This window comes from Phyllopteryx taeniolatus, chromosome 8 (genome assembly GCF_024500385.1).
Source record: "Phyllopteryx taeniolatus isolate TA_2022b chromosome 8, UOR_Ptae_1.2, whole genome shotgun sequence".
Classification (NCBI taxonomy): Eukaryota; Metazoa; Chordata; class Actinopteri; order Syngnathiformes; family Syngnathidae; genus Phyllopteryx; species Phyllopteryx taeniolatus.
The window spans coordinates 19,767,226-19,794,590 of NC_084509.1; the positions used below are offsets into that span (position 1 = coordinate 19,767,226).

The 27,365-nt window shown below is 42.3% G+C and overlaps 1 protein-coding gene across 5 annotated transcripts; it reads right to left on the reverse strand.

The window, feature by feature from the left end:
• On the reverse strand, positions 1-27,365 carry pax3b (paired box 3b). Of its 5 annotated transcripts, none has more exons than XM_061782905.1 (9): positions 27,039-27,365; positions 26,562-26,797; positions 26,334-26,463; positions 26,083-26,226; positions 12,362-12,561; positions 9,546-9,711; positions 9,036-9,244; positions 6,906-7,190; positions 1-1,809 (listed from the first exon to the last, which is right to left on the reverse strand). In XM_061782905.1, the coding sequence occupies exons 1-9, from the start codon at positions 27,097-27,099 to the stop codon at positions 1,792-1,794; spliced, it is 1,449 nt and encodes a 482-aa protein (XP_061638889.1). In that variant the 5' UTR covers positions 27,100-27,365; the 3' UTR covers positions 1-1,791. The 5 variants fall into 5 exon arrangements, with proteins under 5 accessions (XP_061638889.1, XP_061638888.1, XP_061638887.1 ...); XM_061782904.1 differs by having other exon boundaries at positions 6,911-7,190; positions 26,334-26,460; positions 27,039-27,363; XM_061782903.1 differs by having other exon boundaries at positions 6,911-7,190; positions 27,039-27,363.

A 27,365-nucleotide genomic window follows, 5' to 3' on the forward strand; every position in this document is an offset into this window, starting at 1 on the left:
AGAATTTTTATTTCATTATAAATAATAATGATAATGTGCTTATACACATACACGGCCTGATGTCAAACCACTTCATAATACAAAAACATATATATAATGACTAAAAGAATTGTTAGACTGAATGTCTAACAGATATTAAAACAACAGAGTGCTTGCATGTGGGCAACTTGTTTTTTCCTTTTTATTTTTATTTTTGATAGGATGGGACAGATAAAATCTCCTTTTGCACTTTGGAATGGTTTGTGGCAAAAAAATGTTCGGAATGAATCTGACATATCTATATTTGTACTTCTGGAAAATTGAGACAGAATGATCCAACAATATAATCAGATAATATTGGCTTGGTCCTTCCTAATGTATTTTGTCATGTTCCAATTGTGTGATGAAAGCACATGAGCTCTTTCTTAATTAATGAGCTTCCATAACACAGATATCATCAAAGTGGATCCTGTTCTCTTGAGAATTTGAGTGGGAATGAGCACAAAAAGCGACATACTATAATTAGTTGAAAAACTGACATATTGTTGGGGTTACGCAATAATGATTTTTCAGAGAAGAATGTATTATAATTACTGCTTAAAAATGAAAGTACAGTTTGAACATGGTATTGTGCTTGATCTTTTTTTTTTTTTTTTTTTACTTTTCCCTGTAAGAAAAATTATCGGAAAAACAAGAATTTTCAAATAGGACAAATGTTTTCTCAGATGATGTGGCTGACTAGCGATATATGACATATTGCACTCCTGCTCAGCGGGGAAAATGCATGTCCGTCTTTTATCTAAACTTTGCTGCTCTTTTGCTTTCTCAAGTGTTTTGTGGTCGTGACTTGTGACCTGGTGGCTTTTTCCCGCAAGAGAAAGCTCTTTAAAAGGGTTTAAGCCTGTGATCGATCTTGCCTATCGACCACCCACCCCCTCCCCTTTTTGTTAAAACCACTTCTCTTCTACTGCTCTCTCATCTGTCACTTTCCCTAATGTCACCCCTGACCTCCCGCAAGGCCTCTGGACCACTACAAAAGGCCAAGATCTGTGCCTCACCGTCCAAAACGTCATTGAGACACAGAGAGGAAGACAGAGGAGGCAGGCGAGTGCTTGGTTGGAGGTTTTAATGAACTTCCTCAGCAATACAGCTGTGGTGTATGTTAGCATTTCTAATATATTATAACCCACGTATTCATTTCCCTGTGTTTGCTTTCTTTGCCTCTAGAATTTCTCTTCATGTTTGGCTTGTGTGGGACCTCAAACAAATGTCATATAGATAAAATCAAGCAAAGCCCGTGTCCTCCGTGCCCCCCCCCCCCCCACGGGTAGAATTGATTTGGGAGATTAATTTGCCGATATATGGAATTTCATACATCCTCATGTGGCTTTAAGATATGTAAACATGTTGCCTCAAGTCACATTAACAGCTGGCTGTCTTGCAGCAATAGATTTGGGTTTACTGTCATTTAAAAAAAAAAAAGACCCCACAGGGACTGGGCCCACGATTGGTGGACTAACTGGAAGTCAAGATGGTCAGTGTGCCACATGTACAGAACTGACCAAATTAAGCGCTGAAATCTGGGCTGTCCATCTGAACTCCTGATGCAGAAATGTCCACAGTGGATGAACAGTTTTTGGTCTGATACTCCTTCTTGTGGTCCCTTCTTAGAGCTATCTATTTGTCCTCCACAAGAAATAATCATGCAATATCGTGCATCAAAGAACATATTCCATTTCATTTTGGTCCTGCTGCTGAATGATCGTCTTCATTCGTTGTGGACTCGAGCTTTGGGTCAGGCGATCTCAGGCCTCAGATAAGGAAGGGGACCTGTAAAAATAAAAAGACCAAACAGGATGAGATGTGTTGATTCAAGAGGCTGGGGATTTCGAATCAAATGTTGTAGAGAAAGACAATAAAATACAGCGATTTATGGTTATTCTAAATTTAGGGGGTATGCTTTACAGGGGTGTCCAACTCATTTTTGTTGCTGGCCACATTGTAGTTACGGATTCTTACAGAGGGCCGTTAGGACTGTTAAATCCTATAAATGTTGAATCACCTCCTTGTATTATTACATAGAAAACAAATCGATGGATGACTAGTTTTGGAATCAAAAGTCAAGGCTAATACTTTCTTCAACTATTTTTCAAATTACTGTACTGTAAAAACATGGTTGCAATATCACAACCTTATCATTTATTACATATGACAATACATCTTTTTTGTATAGAGTTTCGCAAGAATCATGGTGGTTCAAGCACATGATTTCCTTTCATGGGCCACATAAAATGACGTGGTGGGCCAGATCTGGCCCCCAGGCCTTGACTTTGACACCGGTTCTTTAGCATGTTCACAAACATATGACTGTTGTTAGTATAGTGTGGGCAAACAGGAGTTTTGAGCAGCATGTCTGGAGCCAGGCTGTGAGATCAAGTACATTCCCATACGCAGATAAAATGTAAAATAGTAATTCCTAATAATAATAATAATAATAATAATAATAATAATAATAATAATAATAATAAGAAGAAGAAGAAGAAGAAGAAGAAGAAGAAGAAGAAGAAGAAGAAGAAGAATAGCGGCACGGCAACTGGTTAGCACATCCGCCTCATAGTTCTGAGGACCCGGGTTCAAATCCAGCCTCGATTTTGTGGAGTTTGCATGTTCTCCCCATACCTGCGTGGGTTTTCTCCGGGTACTCCAGTTTCCTCCCACATCCCAAAAACATGCGTGGTAGGTTAATTGAAGACTCTAAATTGTCCCTGGGTATGAATGTGACTGCGAATGGTTGTTTGTTTATATGTGCCCTGCAATTGGCTGGCAACCAGTTCAGGGTGTACCCTGCCTCCTGCCCGCAATTAGCTGGAGCCTTTCAGCATACCTGCGACCCTAGTAAGCGGTGTAGAAAATGGAAGGGTGGATAATAAGAGTAAGAATAAATAACATGATAGCTGTACATTAATAATATGTAATTGTTGATTGGACTCTGACTCGTTTCCGGTGAGGGTTGGACTCCGCCAAGGCTGCCCTTTGTCACAGATTCTGTTCATAACTTTTATGGACAGAATTTCTAGCCGCAGCAGAGGCGTAGATGGGTCCGGTTTGGTGGCCTCAGTATTGCATCTCTGCTTTTTGCAGATGATGTGGTTCTGTTGGCTTCATCAAGCCGTGACCTCCAACTCTCACTGCAGCGGTTCCCAGCTGAGTGTGAAGCGGCTGGGATGAGAATCAGCACCTCCAAATCTGAGACCATGGTCCTCAGTCGGAAAAGGGTGGCGTGCACTCTCCGGGTCGGGGATGAGATCCTGCCCCAAGTGAAGGAGTTCAAGTATCTTGGGGTCTTGTTCACGAGTGAGGGAAGAATGGAACAGGAGATCGACAGGCGGATCGGTGCAGCGTCTGCAGTGATGTGGACTTTGTATCGATCCGTTGTGGTAAAGAAGGAGCTAAGCCGAAAGGCGAAGCTCTCGATTTACCGATCGATCTCCGTTCCTACCCTCACCTATGGTCACGAGCTGTGGGTCGTGACCGAAAGAACAAGATCCCGGATACAAGCGGCCGAAATTAGTGTCCTCCGCAGGGTGTCCGTGCTCTCCCTTAGAGATAGGGTGAGACGCTCGGTCATCCGGGAGGATCTCAGAGTTGAGCCGCTGCTCCTCCACATCGAGAAGAAACAGATGAGGTGGCTGGGGCATCTGATTCGGATGCCTCCCGGACGCCTCCCTGGTGAGGTGTTCCGGTATGTCCCACCGGGAGGAGATCCCGGGGACAACCCAGGACACGCTGGAGAGACTACATCCTTTGGCTGGCCTGGGAACACCTCGGGATCCCCCGTAAGAGTTGGATGAAGTGGCTGCGGAGAGAGAAGTCTGGGCGTCCCTGCTAAAGCTACTGCCTCCGCGACCCGACCTCGGATAAGCGGTAGAAAATGGATGGATGGATGGATGGATGGATGGATGGATGAATAATTGTTGATTAAAAAAAGTCAGTGCTTGATGATCAGCCACTTCATCTTCTGAATCACACAGACAGTATAATCATGTAATTTTCTTTTGTTTGTACTTGTATACTTTAATTAACAAAACCATCTATATATAAAAGTCTAATGGAAGAAATTGTTTTAATTATTATTATTAACATAAACCTGACATTCCTTAAGAGAGAGATATGTGTTTGTGCTTCCTGAGCATCACTGAAGTGCAACGTAGCATCACAGGTCACCACACCGACAGGTAAATGAGTGTTGGTTATCTCCGTCATGGTAACCTTGACTCACAGTGGTACCTTGACTTACGAGTTTAACTTTTTCGTGACAATGCTCGTATCTCAAATCACCTGGATCTCAAATCAACTTTCCCCACTGCAATGAATGGCAATGCATTAATCCATTCCACCCTTCCAGAAAACGATGTTTTGGGAAAAAAAAATAAAACAATCGCACAGTACAGTATTGTAATGTATAAAAATATACAGTAATATCAAATAAAACCGAATGTAATGAAATAAATTGCTTGTAATTGCTACATTTTCCCACTTCAGTTTCATTGAACTAAATCTTATTCAGTTTTGTTTTGTTTTGCATTTTTGGCTTACTCCATCTTTTGATGCGCTACAGCTTAGAAATTATTTGACTACCCTTAGCCGGCATTATTGCTTTTATTGAGTCCTTCTCACTCACTTTCTGAGGACCCATGGTTAAAAAATCTTTTGGGGGCAAGATACCTACACACCCCTCCTTGAGCCGCGACCCGAGTGAGGAGAAGCGGCTCAGAAAATGGATGGATTTTCCATTTCGCTTTTCCTCACTAGGGTCACGGGCGTGCCGGAGCCTATCCCAGCTATCTTCGGGCGAGAGGCGGGGTACACCCTGAACTGGTTGCCAGCCAATCGCAGGGCACATACAAACAAACAGCCATTCACACTCACATTCACACCTACGGGCAAGTTAGAGTCTTCACTTAACCTACCATGCATGTTCTTGGGATCTGGGAGGAAACCAGAGTACCCGAAGAAAACCCACGCAGGCACGGGGAGAACATGCAAACTCCACACAGGCGAGGCTGGAGTTGCATCCAGGTCCTCAGAACTGTGAGGCAGTCGTCCACCGTGCTACCATTATTATTATTAATATTATGAATTATTATTATTAGTAATAGTAGTAGTAGTAGTATTGAACACCAAGCAGTAATAATAACATAAAATTATATCAGCAGGCCAGTGAACAATATCATGATATAGTAATATGGATCGGACTGCCACCGCCAACACTGGAACCTGAAGCAGCCCTGCTAAATGTTGCCTTCCCAATTGACCTCAGTCCTCACACCTGTTTCTAATAGCCGCCCTGCCAGAGGCTATTAGGATCCGTCCACCTCCAGAAAAGACCTTTCTTCTGCAGTTCCGAGTCCAACTGCATGCTGGTTATGCAGTCCCACTGATTAATCACATCAAGATGGACCATTCGGGCTTGTGACAGTGCATGGGTGTATGAGAACATGTGTTGTCCTGGTGACAGCCTTTGCGCTTTTAGGAGTGTGCACAACACAAACAGGCTTAAAGGTCGTTTACGTGTGATTCTTAATTTGGTCGAAGTTTTTTTTTTTACCAGAATACTTCATAAGATGTTTTGGTATTCTCAGATAATAATTTTGATATCAATCTGATACTTGCGGCCACACCAAGTTTCAGATGTTCAGACTTTTTGGCTCATTTTCACGCTCTTCGAAGAGCCCTGTCCAGGGTTTGCAAAAAGATTATTGGATGAGACTGATTGGTCAACCCCCTGTGGACCAAAATTGGAAACGCCGACTGCTGTAATCATACCATAATAGAAAACGACATTGGCCTGCAAATTTAGATTTGTTTGAAGTTGACTGCAAGACTTTCATTACAGTAATTTGAAGTGAAAATACCCTCTCATGACTTGACAAGTGAATATTCTTTCAGGGAAACATGCTAAGTAGGACTCTCAGGTCTTATTGGAGCTTTACTTTTTCTTGATGTGAGCTGACTCTACTGAATGACTGTGTCACAGTGTTGGGTGAATTACTTTTCAGTGGCAATCAGACAAGCCCAATTACCCCCAAAACCTGAGAGTGGGGTGGGGTCGCACCTTAACAAGAAGGAGAGCAGCTACACTATATAGACACAATTATATTTACACAAATGATAATTGGATATGAAAGAAAATGTGTTGTTGTTCTTCATAGCAATAACAACTTTCACATTTTTTTTCTATTCATCCAGACCTCATAATCTAAGGGTTTTTGATAGGGTTAAAGTCTGTGCTCTGTAAAATAAAGTTCTTTCTTCAAACTCTTGCTTTGTGTACTGGGCAACAGTCATGCTGGGAAAAGAGCCTTTCCAAAACTCTCACAATGCCAGAAGCATTGAAATGACCAAAATGTCTAAAGAAGAATGAAGATTCAGGGGGACAAGAAGTTTATCCCAACTCCTGTTTGATTTAGTTCATCAATACAGAGGTGTGTCTCAACAACTTGTGGAGTGTTGTAATGGGTTTTAGAACCAGCGTAGTATTGGCATGACTTCGTTCAGACATTTCTTATACCGGAAAGAAAAGAAAACCTCAAATGAGTATTGTGGCTTCATAGAAACAATCATGTTGCTTCCAATCAGTCACATGTGTTTCAAGTAAGGACCTATTCTATCTTTTTTTTTTTTTTTTTTTATAAAAACATCTATTTTACTAACATTGTGGCGTTTCTGGAAAATTCTAATTGAAATAACTGAAAGTATGTATGAGCTGATCTTTGCTTTAAGACTATAATCAGTCCAGCAAGCACAAGTTTGTTCTTTGAACCATGTCAAAAAAAAATGTTTGAATTTTTTGAAAAACTATTCAAGGGTGGCTACAAAATGCAGTGGTGAGGGGGGGTAAAAATTATAAAGTGAAGTCTATTGACCTTACTTTGTCCGTACTGGCCATACTGGTACGACGCCACGTGGTCAACTGTGTAGCCCTGGGAGCTGTAGGACGGAGTGCAGTAGGACTGCGAGCTGGGCAGGGAAGGAAGAGCTGACATGGAGGGAACACTGGTCAGACCCTCCAGACCTTTGATGTGATCCATGCGTTGGCTGCAACTAGTGGCCATGCCGGTAGGTGGTTCAAGACCACCGGCTAGAGGTGAAATGGCATAGTCGCTTTGAGGTTGATGTGGAACACCACCATGATTCAGCAGACCCATCACCTGATGGAAAGACAGATAAGAGCAAACAGTTTGGAGAATCACGTCAGTCTAATATAAGTTTATGATAACAGCGTATCTCTGATAAAGATTGTCTGATCTCAAAAGAGAGCTCTCTATGAGCTTCACTTTACTCAAACTTCAGAATACATTTGCAGCTTGAGAAAAGCATTAGCTCTTGATCTGGTCTTTATTAGCGACACAATAATCGAATTTAGAGGACTATTCTTTGGCCGGCAAAGAACGGAAAAGAGCTGCAGGCCAAACAAGTTCAACTGGTGGACCTGATAGCACCAACCTCCTCAGATCCTCACTGAATATTCCAGTGAAAATTAATAATCTCTTATTGAGAAATTGAGGCTGTGGGCCTGTAACTGTAACTAAACCTGCAAGCTCTAAATGTATCATATCCACCCTACGTCTGATCAGAGCAAAGGCTCGAGGCTAGAGTCATCCTAATAAGAAGCAGGTATGCAGCACTATGTGTCCTCCTGGCCCTATAAGTGACATATTATTCTACATCCACTCACACACATGGTACTGCTTAAATCATTTCCAAGTAGGAGAGGAGGGACGACTACATGTTGACTTGGAGAGAGGAGCGGTGTTTCCTCTCATGCCCTGTAACATTTTCCTCAGAAAAAAAATGAAATTGTGTTTGGAAGGCTTGATAGACAGAAAAAGGGCAGGAACTGTTGCCAAGAATTGCTGCAGGATCCAATAATCCACAGCCACAGCCACTGCAACTGCAAAGTTCTACTCTGACTTGAATATGTGTGTTATAGCACTGCTTGTTACATGCCTTGATCTATCATGTCTCTGTCTTTCCCTGGAACTTTCTCTCTGCTTCATGAGAGGGCTGCTGACTTGCCATTCCAGGGTGTTTCATATTGGAGCGCTCCTGTTGCCAGCGGCCGAATCAGCCTATCCAGGAGTCCACGGAGAAAAATGTTGGGATGAGGGGCAAAATATCTGAGACTAAATATTCCTTTCCCGACATATGAAACACACAAATAAATAAGAACTTTGCTTTGACTAGAGGGAGTATTGAGGGAGGCATTTTAAGAATGCAATCACAGGACTTCCCACTGATAGACAAGGTCCAGTGTTTGCTGTGCTGGGTTTGTACTCATTTGTAACTATGGAAAACTGTGCTTTCTATATCACTTAATGCGCAATATTATTATTATTATTATATTGTGGATTATATGCGTTGTGCATTCAGAAGTGTAACTAGATTTCAATGTGGGGAGTCCACTATTAGTGGTTATTTCCATTTAAAGGAAAATGTTTGTGAGGCGGCACGGTGGACGACTGGTTAGAGCATCTGCCTCACAGTTCTGAGGACTGGGATTCAATCCCCAGGCCCCACCTGTGTGAAGTTTTCATGTTCTCCCCGTGCCTGCGTGGGTTTTCTCCGGGCACTCCGGTTTCCTCCCACATCCCAAAAACATGCATGGTAGGTTCATTGATGACTCTAAATTGCCCCTAGGTGTGAATGTGAGTGCGAATGGTTGTTTGTTTATGTGTGCCCTGTGATTGGCTGGCAACCAGTTCAGGGTGTACCCCGCCTCCTGCCCAATGATAGCTGGGATGGGCTCCAGCACTCCCGCGACCCTTGTGAGGATAAGCGGCTCAGAAAATGGATGGATGGAAAATGTTTGTGCCAAAATTACGCACAAGGAAGCCAGTGACAAAATAGTGGCATAAAATGTTGCTTCACTCATTTCATGCCAATCTTTGCTGTTTCCTTGACAGCCTGAGGCACAGTGCTCCACTGCCTCATAAAGAACACAATCAATATTAGGGGTCAAATTCAGACCAGACAGGCTGAAGATGTTGACTCACCTGCGGAGAGAGTCCATTTCCGATGGCCGGGTTCATGGGATTGGCCGGGCCCACGGGGCTCACAAAGCTTTCCGAGTATCCTGAGAAGGAGTGGCGTCCGGAGGCGAGGCAGTAGGCAGAGCTTCCTTCACCTTGTCCTCCCCCACTGGGCACTTGGTGGCCCGAGGAGGGAGGCAGAGGCTGCGGTCGATGTAGCGTGTTGGGTGCCTCTAAGGTGAACAAGGTGAGAAAAGCTTTGGTATTTCTCTCAGGTACACCACCCCCAGTAAGTTGCAGTGTAGTTCTACACTACTTCATGATCATATTGTTCAATCAATAGAAAATAATGAAGGCTGACAGAGCTCTATGTGAATATATACTTACTGGTGTGGTAATAACACTGCAACTTTAGATAAAACGAAATGAAAATACGTTCAAACACATTGCATTGAAATTACATGCTATGGTCTACCAATATTTCTTTAACAGATACTAATATTATTCTGTGTGTTGAGACCTGACCTTGTGTACCTTGTGTTAAGGATGAGGAGGCATAAGCGCTGTCAGAGAGCTGATAAGGAGTAAGGCTGGACATGGCTGAAGGTGGGAAACCCCCTGGGATCAAGTGATTAAAGGACATCAGTTGGTTGGCTCCAGCTTGCTTCCGCCACCTGGCCCTTCGGTTGCTGAACCATACCTAGTAATGTTGTGACGTTGTTAGTATATGTGAGTGTGTGTTATTGCATACTTAACTGATGCTGAAACAGAATGCACTGAATCCATATGCAATTAGTTAATTTCCCATTTGAAGAGTATGCAGGATAATGTCATTGATTCCAGAGAAAAAAATGCTAAAACCAAAGTTGAATGTTCTTTGTAAAAATGAAAACTGCTAACTTTGAGCTTCTGAAACCTTTTTAAATATCAACATGATAGTGAATAGACTGATTCAACAGACGCGTGTAGATAAACTGAATGGGGTTAAACGAGAAACCAACTTCCGCATTCGGCAAAAGAGGGCGAAGCACTTCCTTCCTGCTTGGGTAAATGACGGCGCTCTAACGGAACAAAGCACCTGTAGGAACTTTATACGTCAACAATGTCTTCAAGAGTGACCAAAGATGACAATATCCGATGTTTCGTCTTCATTTGTATTTACATATATCAGATCATATTTGTATATATAACTGATATACATGTATTTAACTTTTGTCCCAAAGCACCAGCCATAAAGAAAACAAACTTTTAGCAAGTTCGTTTTCAAAACATTAGGTAATCAACCCTTAGTTGTGCTAGTTATCGTAGGATGCACAGGAAGTCCGCTAACCTCTTTTCCGGGTTTGGTCATGTGATGTTGCACATTTAGTGGTTTGCACAATATAATAAACCCCATTACACAAGTAGGCCTTCAGTAAAATACCGATACTATAAATTTTAATTGACAACATCAGCCAGGTATTAATTTAGCAATATGAGTATATTTCCAGCATTGAAGTGCATTCAATTATACTTTTTTTCTTGTACATTTCACTCCTCTTACAGTCTTAGCTAAATAACCAGATTATTTGAAGGACCTTTTACTACAACCCAAATTCCAATGAAGTTGGGACGTTGTGTTAAACATAAATAAAAACTGAATATAATGATTTGCAAATCATGTTCAACCTATATTTAATGGAATAAACTACAAAGACAAGATATTTAATGTTCAAACTGATAAACTTTATTGCTTTTGGCAAATAATCATTAACTTAGAATTTTATGGCTGCAACACGTTCCAAAAAAGCAGGGACAGGGTCATGTTTACCACTGTGGTACATCACCTTTTCTTTTAACAACATTCAATAAACGTTTGGGAACTGAGGACACTAATTGTTGAAGCTTTGTAGGTGGAATTCTTCCCCATTCTTGCTTTATGTACAGCTTCAGCTGTTCAACAGTCCGGGGTCTCCGTTGTCGTATTTTACGCTTCATAATGCGCCACACATTTTCAATGGGAGATAGCTCTGGACTGCAGGCAGGCCAGTCTAGTACCCACACTCTTTTACTACGAAGCCACGCTGCTGTAACACGGGCAGAATGTGGTTTGGCATTGTCCTGCTGAAATACGCAGGGGCGTCCATGAAAAAGACGTTGCTTGGATGGCAGCATATGTTTCTCCAAAACCTGTATGTACCTTTCAGCATTAATGGTGCCTTCACAGATGTGTAAATGACCCATGCCATTGGCACTAACACAGCCCAATACCATCACATATGCTGGCTTTTGAACTTTGCGTCCATAACAGTCCGGATGGTTCTTTTCCTCTTTGGGCCGGAGGACATGACGTCCACAATTTCCCAAAACAATTTGAAATGTGGACTCGTCGGACCACAGAACAGTTTTCCACTTTGCATAAGTCCATCTTAGATGAGCTCGGGTCCAGAGAAGCCGGCGGCATTTCTGGGTGTTGTTGATAAATGGCTTTTGCTTTGCATAGTAGAGTTTCAAGTTGCAATTTGGGATTTAGCGCCGAACTGTATTTACTGACATTGGTTTTCTGAAGTGTTCCTGAGCCCATGTGGTGATATCCTTTACACATTGATGTCGGTTTTTGATGAAGTGCTGCCTTTGGGATCGAAGGTCACGGGAATTCAATGTTGGTTTTCGGCCTTGCCGCTTACATGCAGTAATTTCTCCAGATTCTCTGAACCTTTTGATGATATTATGGACCGTAGATGATGAAATCCATAAATTCCTTGCAATTGTACGTTGAGGAACATTGTCCTTAAACTGTTCGACTATTTTCTCACACACTTGTTCACAAAGAGGTGAACCTCGCCCCATCTTTGCTTGTGAATGACTGAGCAATTCAGGGAAGCTCCTTTTATACCCAATCATGGCACCCACCTGTTCCCAATTAGCCTGTTCACCTGTGGGATGTTCCAAACAGGTGTTTGATGAGCATTCCTAAACTTTCTCTTTGTCTCTTTTTTGCCACCTGTCGCAGCTTTTTTGGAACGTGTTGCAGCCATAAAATTCTAAATTAATGATTATTTGTTTAAAACAATAAAGTTTATCAGTTTGAACTTTAAATATCTTGTCTTTGTAGTGTATTCAATTAAACATAGGTTGAACATAATTTTCAAATTATCATATTCTGTTTTTATTTATGTTTAACACAACATCCCAACTTCATTGGAATTGGGGTTGTATGATGCAGTGGAGACCATAATAAACATATTGGTAAATGAATATATCTTGGTGACAATAGTCATCAAAAAGTAGTATTATCTCTGTAAAGGCAGATTTTTGATTAAGTACTGGATCTCATAAAATTCCACTCGTATATATGTGCTATCTCTTACTTGTACCCTGGCCTCAGTCAGTTTTGCCCTTTGGGCAAGCTCCTCCCTGGTGTAGATGTCGGGATAGTGGGTCCTCTCAAAGGCCCTCTCCAGCTCCTCCAGCTGCTCTGCCGTAAAAGTGGTCCGACTGCGCCGCTGTTTCCGTTTTAGTGGCAGATCAGGCTCTGATTCCACGTCTGAACCCTCATCTGAGTGACTCGCTATTCAACAGGAGAGAAAGAAAAAGCGCTCAATATTTTCTCCATGCAGCAGCTGTTTGAACTGGCAAAAAGTTCAAAATTGTTGAAGCCTCTTCCTCATCAAACAGCAAAATAAATTTCATTAAGCAATTTATAGCAACAGCAAAGTCATAACGGAGTCCCAAAGACCACCTGACCTTGCTGATGTACAGAATAAAACAATGTGATATATTTTCCTATTTGATGATACAACAGCTCCCTCCCCACATGCACACAATTGCACTATCAAGTGATAGTTTACCTTGTAGACTTGCGGTCAAACAGACTTCCATTCAGGAGAATTACTGTGAGTGAATAATCCCTATGGATGAAAATCCCGAGGCTCCACAGGGACACTGGTGGACTAAAAGCCACACAAAAGGCTAATTTGATTCTAGAGGCCATTCTTCTGCCTCTGCGCGTGTGTGTGTGTGTGCGTGCGTCTGCGTGTGTGTGTTTGTGTTTGTGTGTGCGTGTGCTTGAGCGAGAGAGAGCGAGAGCGAGAGAGAGTGAGAGAGAGAAAGCATACTTCTTCGTCAGGTAACTTCTGACTTTACTAATGCAGTCACCAATCTCAAGAGGAAATAGCAAATTGTAGTCATATTATTGAATTTAAACCACAAAATAAATACAAAAAAAATCTGAATATTTACGTATCTTATATTATCCACACTTTGTTAACAGTAATTGTAAATATAGTGTCAGAAGAATCATTCAAGAAAAACTGTCATCTCTACAAAATGAAATGTGACTATTCTTCTAGTGATATGTGAACTTCAGCCTGACTGAGCAGCAGTTACATTATTGGTCCTGGCAGCCCTAAATTCTCCTTTTTCTATCTCTACCACAGATCTCTGTTAATTCAATTCTGATTTATATGCTGTATTCCAGCAATGTGTTTTTATTCGGTACTTCAAACACACTTTTAACTCCCTTATTAATTCACCAAGGCCGGATCGGCCACTTTTTGAGTTACACTAATTAATTCCCCTTCAGCACAGGCAATGTTTTGTGAGCAACACTATATTAGTTCCCCCTCAGAAACAACTGTAAAATACAAGGGAATCCAATCAGATTAGGGCCCCCTTTGTGAAACTGATTCTTGCCCCCCCCCCCCCATCGGCAAATTTCTTCCCACAATACCAATAGCAGCGGGAGAAAACTTAACATGCATTAGGGGCAAATTGGTAAAGAAACATTCATGCATGAGGGGGGCAATAAGTAAAATATTTTCTAAAGGGGGAGAAAGAGAAAAAGAGACATTGCTTTATGTCTTTCAGAATATCTTGCAATTTTGCCCTACCATTAATGTGTATTAGATCCACACTCTATTTCTATTTTCTAATGGTGCCTAATCTAAAACAATAACAAAGCAGCCATAGACCGTTCAACTTACAGGGCCACCAAAAAAGTAACTGATACACTCGGCCTGCTGGAATTTGGGGTGTGGTAAGCAAGCTTTGGACAGGTTTTGGACAGGTTGGCAAAAAACCAAGAGATGAGGCCTTTGCACCCCCCACCCCCACACACACACACATACACACAAACACACACTCGTTTCCTAGAGCAGGGCCACATGGAATTCTTTTTGGCTCCCCCCCGACTTTAGCAGCATGCACGTTCCTCAGCATTTCACAGGGATTTGGGCCCTGGGAAAGTAGACGTAGCTGGGAAAATCCCTAATCATTTTGGAATTACCTATCGGTTATGACTGCTACCGTAGTTTCAAGAACTTTAAAAAAAAAACAAAAAAAAACATAGTGACACCTAGTATCTACAGTGTTAATCCACAATCTGATCTACCGTAGATGGCACAAGTGGGCTCATTTGTTTAGCTCTGGTATGTTGAATTGTTACGTGGACTCTATACTTTTTCACACTTCTCTTTGAAGTCTCGGGTGCGTGCAAGGCGTTCAATTTGTTTTTGTTTTTTTTTCAAACTCTGCCAGCTTTCATTATGCTAGGTGGCAATGACATGGTGGCATATTACTTTCCCTTTCTTCTCAAACTGGAATATATTAAATGAAATTTGTTTTAAAAAGCAGTTTGGGTATTAAAATATGTCTCTTTGATATCTTCTTAGTCATCATGTCACAGTATAAAATATAACATTTCATAGCTGTTTCAGCACTCCTTCCAGCCATATGCTTTAGAATATTGACTCCTTTAATCTGATTCATTTCTTTGTTGATCCAAACACGACCCCCATCCGGCTCCCTGTTACGGCCAGTCATAGAGACAGCATTCGCAGGACGATGGCTCCCAGTTGCAATCCATGGAAGTCATGCAAGAAGAATTTGGTCCCCAATTGAGTAGTCTGGTTTTGGAAATCTAACTTTGAAAAAGTCAAACAAAGTCACAAATGGGTGTTTTCAATCGATTTAATGATATACTGTTGTTCCGTTGTAAATGTCCTGTGTGGGGATGCTCACTAAAATGATACAATTTTAGGACCATTTGATTAACATCTCACTTATTTATGGTGTACTGTTAATGATAAGTGCTGCATCAAAAGTTTAGAGAAAATACAACTTTGTAAACACGATGTTCACCCTCTTTAAACAAGTAATACCTACTCCTCCCTGTCCTCTTTCTCTTCACTGTTTCACTTTGTCTCCCCCAATCATTCTTTTCCACCTATATTTCTCTCTGACTCTCTGGCCCTTTGTTGCCGCAAAGAGCTGAACTCTTTGCCAGCAATTTCCACGCTCCATCTGTGGAATCCGTCATGGCTCCCTCTACCCCTCACAGTAGAGGGTTGTCACCTGCCCCACTGGGGAGCTGGACAGGGAAGGGGGTGCATAAAGAGGAATGGGGGGAGATGGGGGCACAGCCAGGGACATTTTAGCCCTCCTCAAACAAAACTCCTTCCTCCGGAGGAAACTGTACAAGCACCTAAGGGGGTAGCGGGGGCACTGGGGTCTGTTTTTGCTGATGTAAATGTACCCATGGGGATAGTCTGTCAGGGCATCTGTGTTGATTTTTTGGAAGTAGTTGTTGTAAAAATGTAGCATATCAATTTGGGTGGATTCTTCTATCGCTCGCCTGTGGGTGGGAAAATTAATAGGCTTCCCAAAACGTCATGCGCCATGAAATAAACGCAGCTCGTCTACAAAGCATGGCAATGTATATAATCAAATATGAAAATCCAATTAGACAAACACAATCTAGAGCGCATGGTTTAATTTGTTACTGCTTACCATACAACACACACGAACAGCTAAAAGGAATTGCATTCTGAAGACACTATTTACTGAGATATTAAGGATTATGTTGAAAGTGTCTCCAATGTTAATACAAAAAGGTGTGTGATAAATCTTGTATTTACAGCTGTATGAAAATGTAATACGTTGTTCAATGCCTTACACTTCCATCAAGTTGTGTTGGTTATAGTTTTTGCCAAACCCTGCAAGGTAGCAAATAATGAAAACATAACTCTTTTCGCAGCTATTGGTAAAGACATAGACCACTTGTTCTCTATCAAGCAGATGTGAGGTAATGTAAATAAAATCAACAGGGGATGCCGATACGTAGAGATCACATTTTGTATTTAGCTATTCCAAGAGATAGGACATCCTCCCAATCACAGTCCAAACTTGTTTCCACTCATAAAGCTTGGCTCTGGAGCTCGATAAACATGCACACACTCTCTGCAGTAGCAAGCACATGACCGTCTTTGTACATATGGGTCATTTTTACATAATTTGATGAATAACAGTAAAGACACTTAAATAAATCTAATTTAGCATTTTTTTATGCTGCTTTGGTTTTATATGGGTGGAACGGTGAGCGACTGGTTAGCACATCTGCCTCACAGTTCTGAGGACCGGGGTTCAAAACCCGGCCCCACCTGTGTGGAGTTTGCATGTTCTCCCCGTGCCTGTGTGGGTTTTCTCCGGACACTCCCGTTTCCTACCACATCTCCAAAACATGCATTAATTGAAGACTTTAAATTGCCCGTAGGTGTGAATGAGAGTGCAAATGGTTGTTTGTTTCTGTGTCCTGTGATTGGCTGGCGACCAGTTCATGGTGTACCCCGCCTTTCGCCCGAAGAGAGTTGGGATAGGCTCCAGCAGCCTGCGACCATAGTGAGGATAAGCGGAACGGAAGATGAATGAATGAATGGTTTTATATGGGTAAATATCTCCCGTGCTAAAACAGCCACGCTTAAAGTCCTATTTTTAAAAAGTTATTGATGATTTAAAATTTTAGGCATTCATAGTAAAGGCAACCCTTCTTGACAGAGCAAATGGTGGTGGCCCATTGAAACACCCTTTTTGTTTTATAACAGTAAAGATGAAAGTGCATAATGGTGAAGACAAACAGCTTCATAAAAATTGCACAATTTACGTTACCCTTCAAACTCTGCAGATACGAGTGAAAAAATGATCCTAACTACTGATTAAACCCATTACACTCATCTTTGTACAATTGTCATAATGTTAAAGACATGCAATAGTTCAGACAATGACCCATATGTACAGCCTTCCCCAAATTGTGCTTCCATTTAATTGTGCTTGTCAGCCTCAAGATGTCCCTTCTTTGGCCGGCAGGTCAAGCAAAAACACACAGCCGTACCCACAATTTAAAAAATAATAATAATAATTCTCATTGTAAATCAGCATAGTCTTTATGAAGTCTTTGACTGAGACAAAGTGAAAGAGAATGACAATGTCAAAAGTTTGAACTTTTCCCATTTCTAGGAACTTTTCCAACCTTGTAAGCAAGTGAGAGCCCCATTTGCCATTGTTGCCTTGCTAGCCTTAAGATTTGATCACATCAATTTGGCCATGTCAAACACAATTGGCCAATCAAACTATCCTTTCTAACCCACATATTGTTGCCTGCTAGTAATCATCTTGGAATGCTGCACTCTCAGCCCCAGTAAACATTTAACGTCTATTTGTATATGTTTACCCCACCTTCTACTGAAGGAGAAGGGGGCTGGCTCTGGTTCATGCATCAAAAGATGAAGAAAATATAATGCTTAAAAGAGTATCATCTCAGTGGAGACGACCCGACGAAGGAGCTGAGGAGCATTAAGCCTCAAAATAGGAGAGGCAGTTGGAGGGGTGGTTCGGGAGGGTCAGAGGAGAAAAGAAAACTGTTTAATTTAACCAAACTGAAGCCCCAAGAGACACAGTGCATGGGACCCCAAGCAAAACAAACCTCTCTGGAGCCAAAAGAACCCAAAATGTCTCCTGCCACGCCATGCCAGAGAAAACCAGAAAGAGCATTGAGGAGTTAGCTGGAACAGACTGTTGGAAGGACTTCAGTAATGCTGGTTATTTGGAGGGGTGGAGAATGGGGGGTGGACAAAGGCTTAAATATGCCCACTGAGACATGAGACAGTTCTGGTTGAACATATATGCATGCGTGCGTGAGAGGCAGAATGAGAGAAAAAGAGCAAAAGGCTCCAGCTAGGACTTGGGGGAATTGACTGGCCATATGTGGATTATTTACACCCCTTCTTCGCACGGCTCAGGAACACTTCTGGGGATTTAGTTAACGGTGAGGCGGTGACACTTTGGCCAACCCCTTTCTCTCCACCTTCCCCTCCCAAAATCACACAAAACAAAAGGCAGAGGAGACAAACGCAGCATTTATTTGGGCGGGACAACCATGCGGCTTCTATTCAGGCGCCAGGGGACTAAGTGACTGGCTGACTGCATTAAACAGTATATAGAAGTCAACGTAGGCAGATGCTGGGTTAGATAATGGCTTTACTGACAGCCTATGGGCCCATCTGTGACTCTCTCTGGCTGGTTTAGAAAAAGATGGTGTGTGTTTGTTCGGGGGCCACTTTTTGGGGAGGTGGCCTTGACTTGCTAAGAAGCAGTTGTGACCTTCACAAGTGTACCGTTTAAAGATACAAATTATGTGCGTGGGTAGACAAGTGTCATCAATCACATCCTTGTTGCAAAAAGGGACGGTGACGGGTAAAAGGAGTGTGTGATCATGGAGTAGTTATGGAAGGGTGGGGGGTTTCAGGAAATGGTTACCTGTCAATTTTAACTAAACATGTTTCTAACCTTGTTTCCTGTGTGCTAAGAGAGAGCGACCTCACACTGTCCTATGACCTTTCTGTTCCCTGTCTTTTAAATCCATCTCACATCTCAGGTCATGGAGGGGAGGAGGGGGGGGGGGCTACGTCAAGAGCCAACAATGTGACCTCTTTACATGTTAACTGTCATTCTTAGTTATATAGGTACAGCAAGTTGAATCTCGCTCCCTACCACTGCCATAGGGGATGGGATCCGTGCATTTCATCTTTTCATATTTTCAGCTCTTTTCCAAAACGAGATAAAATCCGAACTTTAAAATGATTCATCTTGGAGTGCTATTCATTGTGCAGAGAATCATTTAACTTGTGTTGAACATGTTCAAACTGAATCAGTAAATATTTTTTTTAACAAAGTAAAATGAATGTTTGTAAATTTTGCTGGTCTGAGCAAATAGGTTTGAGTTTTTTTCTCAAGAGTACACAAAATGATTTAATCATATACTGTACAGTACTCTGCACTTGTTGTATTAGAAATGCTACAATTACCACATATATATTTTCTAGAGGTTCGCATTGTCAAAAACAGGCGCAAACTTGATTGCTCACGCAAACAGATGTGCAAGCTGATCTACTAACTAGGCAACCAGGAATTCCTCTGCCAAATGTGTTAAATTACCGCACAGTTCATTTTGTGTTGTGGGACGATAACAGTATATGCAAATACATTAATTTAGCACGTGCAGTCAGATTTAGCAAACCTGAGACAAACTGCACAGGATGATTTGTGGTCTTAACATTTTCCCTTGATGTAAACATTTTTGAAATGCCAACAAAAAAAACATATCGCCTCTTTGGCAATGCAGATTTCGAGCTTCTGAATGATTTAAGGGCTTACTTGGAGACAGTCAGAAGAAAAAGTCATGCCATATCACCTAGGACAAAAGCAGAGCAGTTTTTCGGACGTGGTTTCCCAAGTTTTAAACGCAATGTTACGCAGGATGGGCAAACATCCAATACGCACACATTCGAGGTGAGTTAAATCAAACAAAACATGCTTTAGGCAGTTGCTGGCTTCCCGAAAATTATCAGCGCGGTACATTTCTATAACTCAGTCAGTAATGTGTTTGTTTGTCTTCCACTAATACAGTGGTACCTCGATAAAACAGACCCCGATGTAAAGGATATCGGGTAAAACGGACCGTCAGGACTGAATAATGTGTCTAAAAATATTTTCCACTTTTCACTTAAAATGCCATTGACAAAGTCTGTTAGTTCCAGAAATGGCCGCTGATGTTTACGGGCGCTGTGGCGCAATGCAGGCAGAGAATGGGACTGACGTATTTCCGGGTCACAGGCGCAGACGTGGCGGCCATGTGATGATGGTTATATCTATTGTCTATTGTGAGTAGAGTGCAGTTCTATAACGAAAACCATCAGCACTACCTAAACTGCAAAACATCCTTTTAAATACAGCGGTCACCACCACTTTTACACCTCTCGTCAACAGCGCCTGCGCAATCTGCTATCTGTCTGCTTCAGCCCCCCTAAAATAGGCCTAGCGACGCCCCTGCCCACACTCCTAATAACCTATACCATACATCTTTGTCATCTACGTCCTCCATATAACTCTTAAACATACAGTAATGCAAAGTAGTACTGTTCACTCTGTATATTTCATTCCCTGTAACATGTTTAAATGAATTTTTATTTTGTTTGTTTTTTACAGTTTTACGCTAGGAAGCTTTTATTTTACCACAAACATATTACAGCATACACTCAGAATACTGTGATATGGCGAATTATGCACGATATGAATATGGGGGGGAAAAAAGTCTGCAATGCGCTGAAGCCGAAATGGGTGAATAGCGATATAGCAAGGGAACACTGTAAACCGATTTGATAGTGAAGCGAGGTTCCACTACCTTAAGTGCTCCATTTATTCACATCACTGGAGCTGTGGAGACCCTGAAGCTCACTTGTGACTGGAGTCATGGTCGCAAGTCAAGGCAAAAAAAATTGGCCAAGCAACTGCTCGTTTCTCAAAACCTCATAAGTTGGAGCGCTCATTAGTCAAGGTTCACTCACCAAGAACCTGTGGTTTGTAACGTATCGGCATGAAAAATTTCTACATTCATTCAAAATTTTGGGACAAAGTCAAACATTGTCAGTACACAAATGCTTGCCTTGTTCTTTCGTAACAAAAGATGGGGTGGGTAAGCCACGTCACAAAACTATTTGAGGCAATTAGCAATCAGGTGACTGACAGCTGCCGTCCCCCCATCAACAGCAAAGATGTTGCATTGACTGACTTCTGCCATCTTTGACTCTTGGCCTTTGGGCATTTAACCAACCCAAACAGACTTACGCATGTCAAAAGCAACCAATCAGACAGAGGTATTGAGGTTCCCACAGAAACACACACGCAAATTTTGCTTTACCTTCTGAGTAACACATCATACAAATATGCATGTTATAAAACAATTTATATCATCTGTACATGCCCAAGCTGCTGTGTCTATAGAGCAACGTTGCAGTGGATAAAGAGAGGCCTTATTCTAAGGCCAGCCATTCTACTTGACCTTCAGTGGGCCTTTTCACTCTTTCACTCCCTTCCACCCGTCTTTGGGCACACTCAGTAGCAGTTCAGTGTGGCTAGTGCATCACGGTGAAGGCTGGGGCACTCGAGCCGGTCTTGAAGAGGGGAATACCCCAAATACCCTTTACCCCATCCCAGCCCCACACACACACACACACACACCACCCTCCCAAAAAGCACAGCCTGACTTCAAAGTCGGTGTGCATTCATTAATTGCTCTTTGAATTGATATCAGTGAGTCACAATAAAAGTGTGAAAGGAGAAAGGGGCTTTAATAAAGAATAGAGGAGCCATTCATTTGCGGATAACTATGTTTTCATGCTTGGATAGTCATCATGCATGGGCTTATTAGAAAAAACTCACGAGAGAGGGAGTACTGCGGGACGAGGAGAGTGGGCTAGAGAGCCCCCGGGGAAGAGGAGAGTGGCTTGGTGCTCGCCACTTGGCCCTGGTGGCCCCCCTCCTTTGCCCTCCTGCCCAGATGCTCATGAGTGACACATTCATTCTTTCGACGGACAGACAGAGCCCTCTTCACCAGACACTTGGCTCTCGCCACTAATAGCCAAAAGCTATTATAAGATCCTCAGAAACCTTATTGGTCGTGTCTTTGTCATGTCGTGACGAGACAAAATCCGTTAGGCATGGCAGCATACTTCGTTGAGGAGAACGCGACCTGTTTAGTGTTTGGATTGAGTCATCATCATCATGACTAAAATACAATAATTGTGAAATCTGTTAAGTTGATCTTATGTAGATACGTACGTATTCATGTTACAATATGTACAGTTTAAATCATTCGCACATAACTGCACATGGTGTCTGCAAAGTGCATCGCTGTGCCTTCTGTGAGCCGGTTCTTCTCTTTCCAACTCTCCTCTCCCCTGGCACCGATCCAGCGTATGCCAAACTATTACACTCGCAGCACGGCAAACTTGGACCCGAGTCGTTTTTATACACCCACATTATTTGCACAAACAAAGTCCTGCTCAGTTTCTGTTACAAAGCCAGCTAAATCTTAATGGCTCTTTCATGTATTGTCTGCTCATGGTTCCCTTTTGTACCCCAGCCATTGGCCCACACCCTGGTTACAATGAGCCCAAGAGAATGGAGGCAGATTGAAGGAATGCGCCTCAAGAAACCTAATTATGACATGATGACTGCGCTCACCATGGTAAGGGTTTTTTTCAAAGATCCTGGGCTTATTCAATTAGCCCTTTCCACGATTCTCTTTCGCCAAATAAAGTTATCCCTTTGACTGTTTGCATTGCAAAGAAGATTGCGTGCACGTGTGTGTGTGTGTGCGTGCGAGCGCATGCGCGCGTGCGTACGCACGCAGACAACTAAATGGAAATGTATCAGCCCCTCAACAACGTTCCTCTGTATTATGTCGCTAATTTAACTTAACGAAGGATGGACTCTTAAAGACTCACTGTGAAAACTTGAAGCAGCAGTAAGTAGAAGATTGGCCCACTGTGACTACTTTGTCTCCAGGGTCAATGACTATGGCGCTTATATGCTTAGAACTGCAAAGCAAACCTTCCTGCCAAATGCGTTTGTATTTGACAGAATCGTAGGTGATTTTTGACATTTCTTTGGAAATCGTCTATCGTCTCTAAGTGTCCCAGAAGAGACTGTTGGTGACTATCACATGATCTATAGTTCTTGCTGTATGCCATGTACATTAGATTAAGTATGAGGGTTCGAACGACAGCCAACAAGTGGAAACAAAGATGACTGCATGTCCGACGACAGCCAAAATCTATTCGACATGAATATGCCATTTTCAATGCATGCTTTCATACATTTTTTTATATGTTCTATTGTTATGCATGTACTAGTGTAGGTATACTCTTGAGTACTCACTGGTACTCTAGTACTTTTGATACATAAAATTTCAATTAATACAATGACAGAGGATTATAAACAAAGACCTTTCTTTTTTTTCTGACACACATAATGATTTGCCGATGTTTCAAACCGCTGCCTAAAGTATTAGTGGCTGGTACCCAAAATCTTAAAATAAGCCCAATACCGATACCCAGCATCAGTACTCACCCATTCCTATTTTTTTTCTTATTACGCTCATCAATTTTGTTTTAAACTTGGGCACTTATATACTTGAAACAACAAATTTCAACTTTTTTTGTTTGTTTGTTTAAACATTACTATATCATAGATTTCTTTTAATTGTATTTATTTATTTCATTTCGTGGTTGCTCTACTGGGGACTCATGGTTCATTTACAACACTTTTAGTTAACATTCATGATTCCTTTTACACAAACAGATGTATTACGTACTTACATATTTATTTTACAGGCAAGGGTTTCTCATCTTTATATGCAGCTAAATAAATGAGACGAAAAGTTTTATAGAAGTGGACAAACTTTGCAGCTGACGCAGGGCTAACATCAGAAGGGAAAGAATAGAACACAGAGGGAGAGGGGATGAGTTGCCCTCCAGATGAAAGTGGGATGAAATAAAAAGTCGATTTAATCTGCTTGAAGAGATTTGAGGAGCAGGCGGCAAGGAAGGGAGGGGGTCAGTGGGGACCGATGGCCGGCCCCAATGGTGATACTATACGCTCCAGGGCCAGAGCTGGGCTCTCCGGGGAGAGAACATTGGTCGCTATTCACCAAACACACTCTTTAATACACTCCCTCCGTCATTAAATGTGTCATAGCACAATATCGACATCGTTTAAAAGACATTATTAATGTTCGGGGGAGAAAAAGGCTGTCATCCACCAAAAGAATCAATAATAGATCATAGGTTTTAGAGCACAGGTGTCAAACTGGTGGCCCAGGGGCCCGACCCGGCCCGCCACATCATTTTACGTGGCCCGCGAAAGCAAATCAAAAATTGAAAATAAATTGCGTTCTATTGTAATAACATTGAGATATTGCAAGCATTTTTGTTACCAATCCTGTTTTGAAAAAAAATTGTAGTAGTTAAAAACATGTTTGATAGGCTTCTGATTTTAAAAGTAGTTATTGATCTTTTTTTTTTCTTTATATATATTATATGAGGTGATAATTACTTCATATGGGTTCACATACATAACGGCCCTCCGAGGGAAGTCATAACTAGATGTGGCCCGTGGGGGGGGGGGGGGGGGGGGGGGGGGGGAAGGAGTTTAACAGCCACGTTTTAAGAGTGAAGATGTCTTCAGCCTCCCATGTGCAAGGGGCTTTGTTTGGTTGACCATTTAGCGTCTGGATATGTGACAAATAGTAATTGATCCCTTGGGCACGCCTGTTTTTTTTTTTCTTGAACAAATTACTATCACTACACAGTTTCTCAGAAAAAAAATGAACCTGACGAAAAAGATATAAGCAACAAATACAAGGCGTATGCTAATTGGAATTTGTGTTGTAGATCAAATGTTTCATATTAATGGTCAATCTGAAACTTTTTGAACGTTTTGAATTTGAAACCTACAATTATATCTTAGAATGAAGAGCTTTCTTTAATCGTGCGAGTTCGTGCGCCCATGCATGTGTGGGGAAGCAACGCGCTTATACGTGAGTGGATTTCTGAGGCTTCTATTGTAGTGACTGACTGGCAGCCGGCCTCTATAGAAAAGCCTAAAAGGGAAACATTTTGTAGGGAAAGTGGCCATTTTCTCTTGGTGAACGGCTCCTCCAAACTGGGCCGGAGCGCTCCCTGAATAATTCATCCTTCATAAAATGTTTTGTCGGGCTTTGCCGCGCACGGAAAAGCTGTCCTTTCCCATTTTTGAATGCTAAACAGGTTTCCCCTTTTCGTCTTGAGCAGCACCCAAATGTGTTTCCAAGCTGGCTCTTTTGTCCGTGCACAGCCCAAGCGTGAGGCCCGAATAGACTCCGGCGCCTTTGTCTACCAAGTTCATCCCCGTTGTGCTCGCTGGCTCGTCTTTGTGCGCTGATGGAAACCGTTGAACAAATGTTTGATCAACTCATCTGGGCGACAATTGTGTCTCCTCGGACTGGGGCGCTTTATCTCTCGTCATCTACTTCACCCAACCTTACGCGGACATGTTGACATTTCGATGTTGATACTTGACAAAAGTGGAAAGAGAAGCGATGCAAACTAAGGAACGCGTATATTTGAACAAAAAGAGTAACTATTAAGTTTCTCACACATAAAACCTGACTATAGAGGGCATGGGAAAAAAACGCCAAGGGGGTAGGTACACTCGCAAACAACGAAGTTTTATCTATCGTCATCTGTAAAATTATTGATTTATTTCTAATTTCCATTGACCGGCAATCTGGGGAAGTACACGCGCCTTCAAGTCTCAATAACAACATAATAGCCAACAGAACCAGAAATTCATGACAAACTTGCAGAATCAAAGTACATCTCACCTAAAAAAAAAAAAAAAAAATTCGATATTTGAATAAATGTTCCTGTGACTGATTTTATGAATAGGGTAGAGCAAGGGGGATAGAAATATTCGCAATATTTGAAACAAGTCCTTTCATTATTTGCCAAATGCACCGAGGCATCACGAGCACCCAACAAAAAAAGAAAAAAGAAAAAGAAAAATATGACATTAAAAACGTGAGCTATCCGATGTTTGTGTGCAAAGCGAATAAAAGAAAAACGCTGCAAACCCCCTTTGCGAGCACTAAAGCTGCATCACCTGCTGCGTGATTTACGGCCTGGCCTCATGGGGAAAGCATTAAGCGTGGAGACATGCTCGATAAAGAATTCAAAATACAACGCTCTGCACCCCACCTCGTCCAACAACGTCACGTGTGAAACTATACAATCCAGAGACAACTAACGGATCAGGAATATACTGTACGTGTTCTTCGAAGGCCAATTTTATTTTATTTTATTTTTTGGGGGGGGAAGAAAAAGAAAAAAAAAGTTTGGCGTCACATCATATTTGCGAAAGTGGGAAAAGGTTCACTTACATCTGTCTCCCAAGATGCCTTCAATGCTGTGCTTGGCCCTGCGCTCACTTTCCTCCAGCTCGCTCTTGTCCAGGTCATCCTCATCCTCCTCTTCGTCGTCTTTCCCCCCAAACTTGCTGCGTACGACGCGACTGATGGAGCTGACTGCAAAACCAGTGCGGTTCCATCTCAATTCAAAGAACATATCATCATAATAATAATAATCATCATCATCGACATCATCATAGCGCAAATGTTCCTGCCCCTTTTACCTGAAGGGACATTGTCGCGGTCACATATTCCATCCTTGAGTAATTTATCCCGAATCTCCCAGCTAAACATACCCGGGTGCTCCCGCTTGCATTCTTCGATTCTCTTCTCCACGTCCGGCGTCGCCGCCTGCTTGAAATGTCACAAAGGTTTCAGAGTTTATGGTCTGCTTTCCTGATCCTACCGCGTCGTCTTTTTGGGTGCAGCTCTCGTCTTTTTTGAGGGTCTACCTTTGGTTTGCTGCCCCCGATGGCCCCGGGTCTGATGGAGCCGGTCTCCTGGTACCGACACAGGATTTTGGACACGCACCCGTGGGAGACCCGCAGCTGCCGGGAGATGACGCACGGTCTGATGCCGTGGTGGGCCATCTCCACGATCTTGTGTCGGATGTGGTTGGGCAAAGGCCTGCCGTTGATGAAAACCCCACCGAGCTGGTTTACTCGGCCTTGACCCAGCGGAGTTGACACTACGCAGTCAGATCGAACGACGAGTCAAGTCTTTGCGCGCTCACTTTTTGCTATTTATGTGAAAAGTTATAATGCATATATTCGGTACGGAATTATAGCCCTACATTGCTGTTCACGCTGTGGCAGAGGTTAAGTCGAGTCCTTTTTATTATTATTATTATTATTATTATTATTATTTTATTTTATTATTTTTTTATTTTTTTTAAGTGGCTATAAAGCCTCAATGGCAACTCGGTTTACCTTCCAGAGGGAAGCCGCTGCGAGGGTGGTAGTGCTGAGCCAGCGTGGGTCGCATCATCATGGGAATAGACCCAGCCAGCCCGATGATAGACGGGCCCCTCCGAGCGGGGGAGGCTGGTGCGCCGACGCCGAGATGGAAGAACGGGACGTCCGGGCACGGAAGACCAAAAACCGGAACGCGACTTGTCGAACGTTTCCACTATCCGCTGGGAAATGGATGTGTATAATTGCTGCGTCCAGAAGGCAAAATGTTGTTGTTATTTGTTGATATGGGTCAAAGTGAAAAGACCCGGTCAAAAAGTAGCAGAGCTCGTCACCCAGACAGTC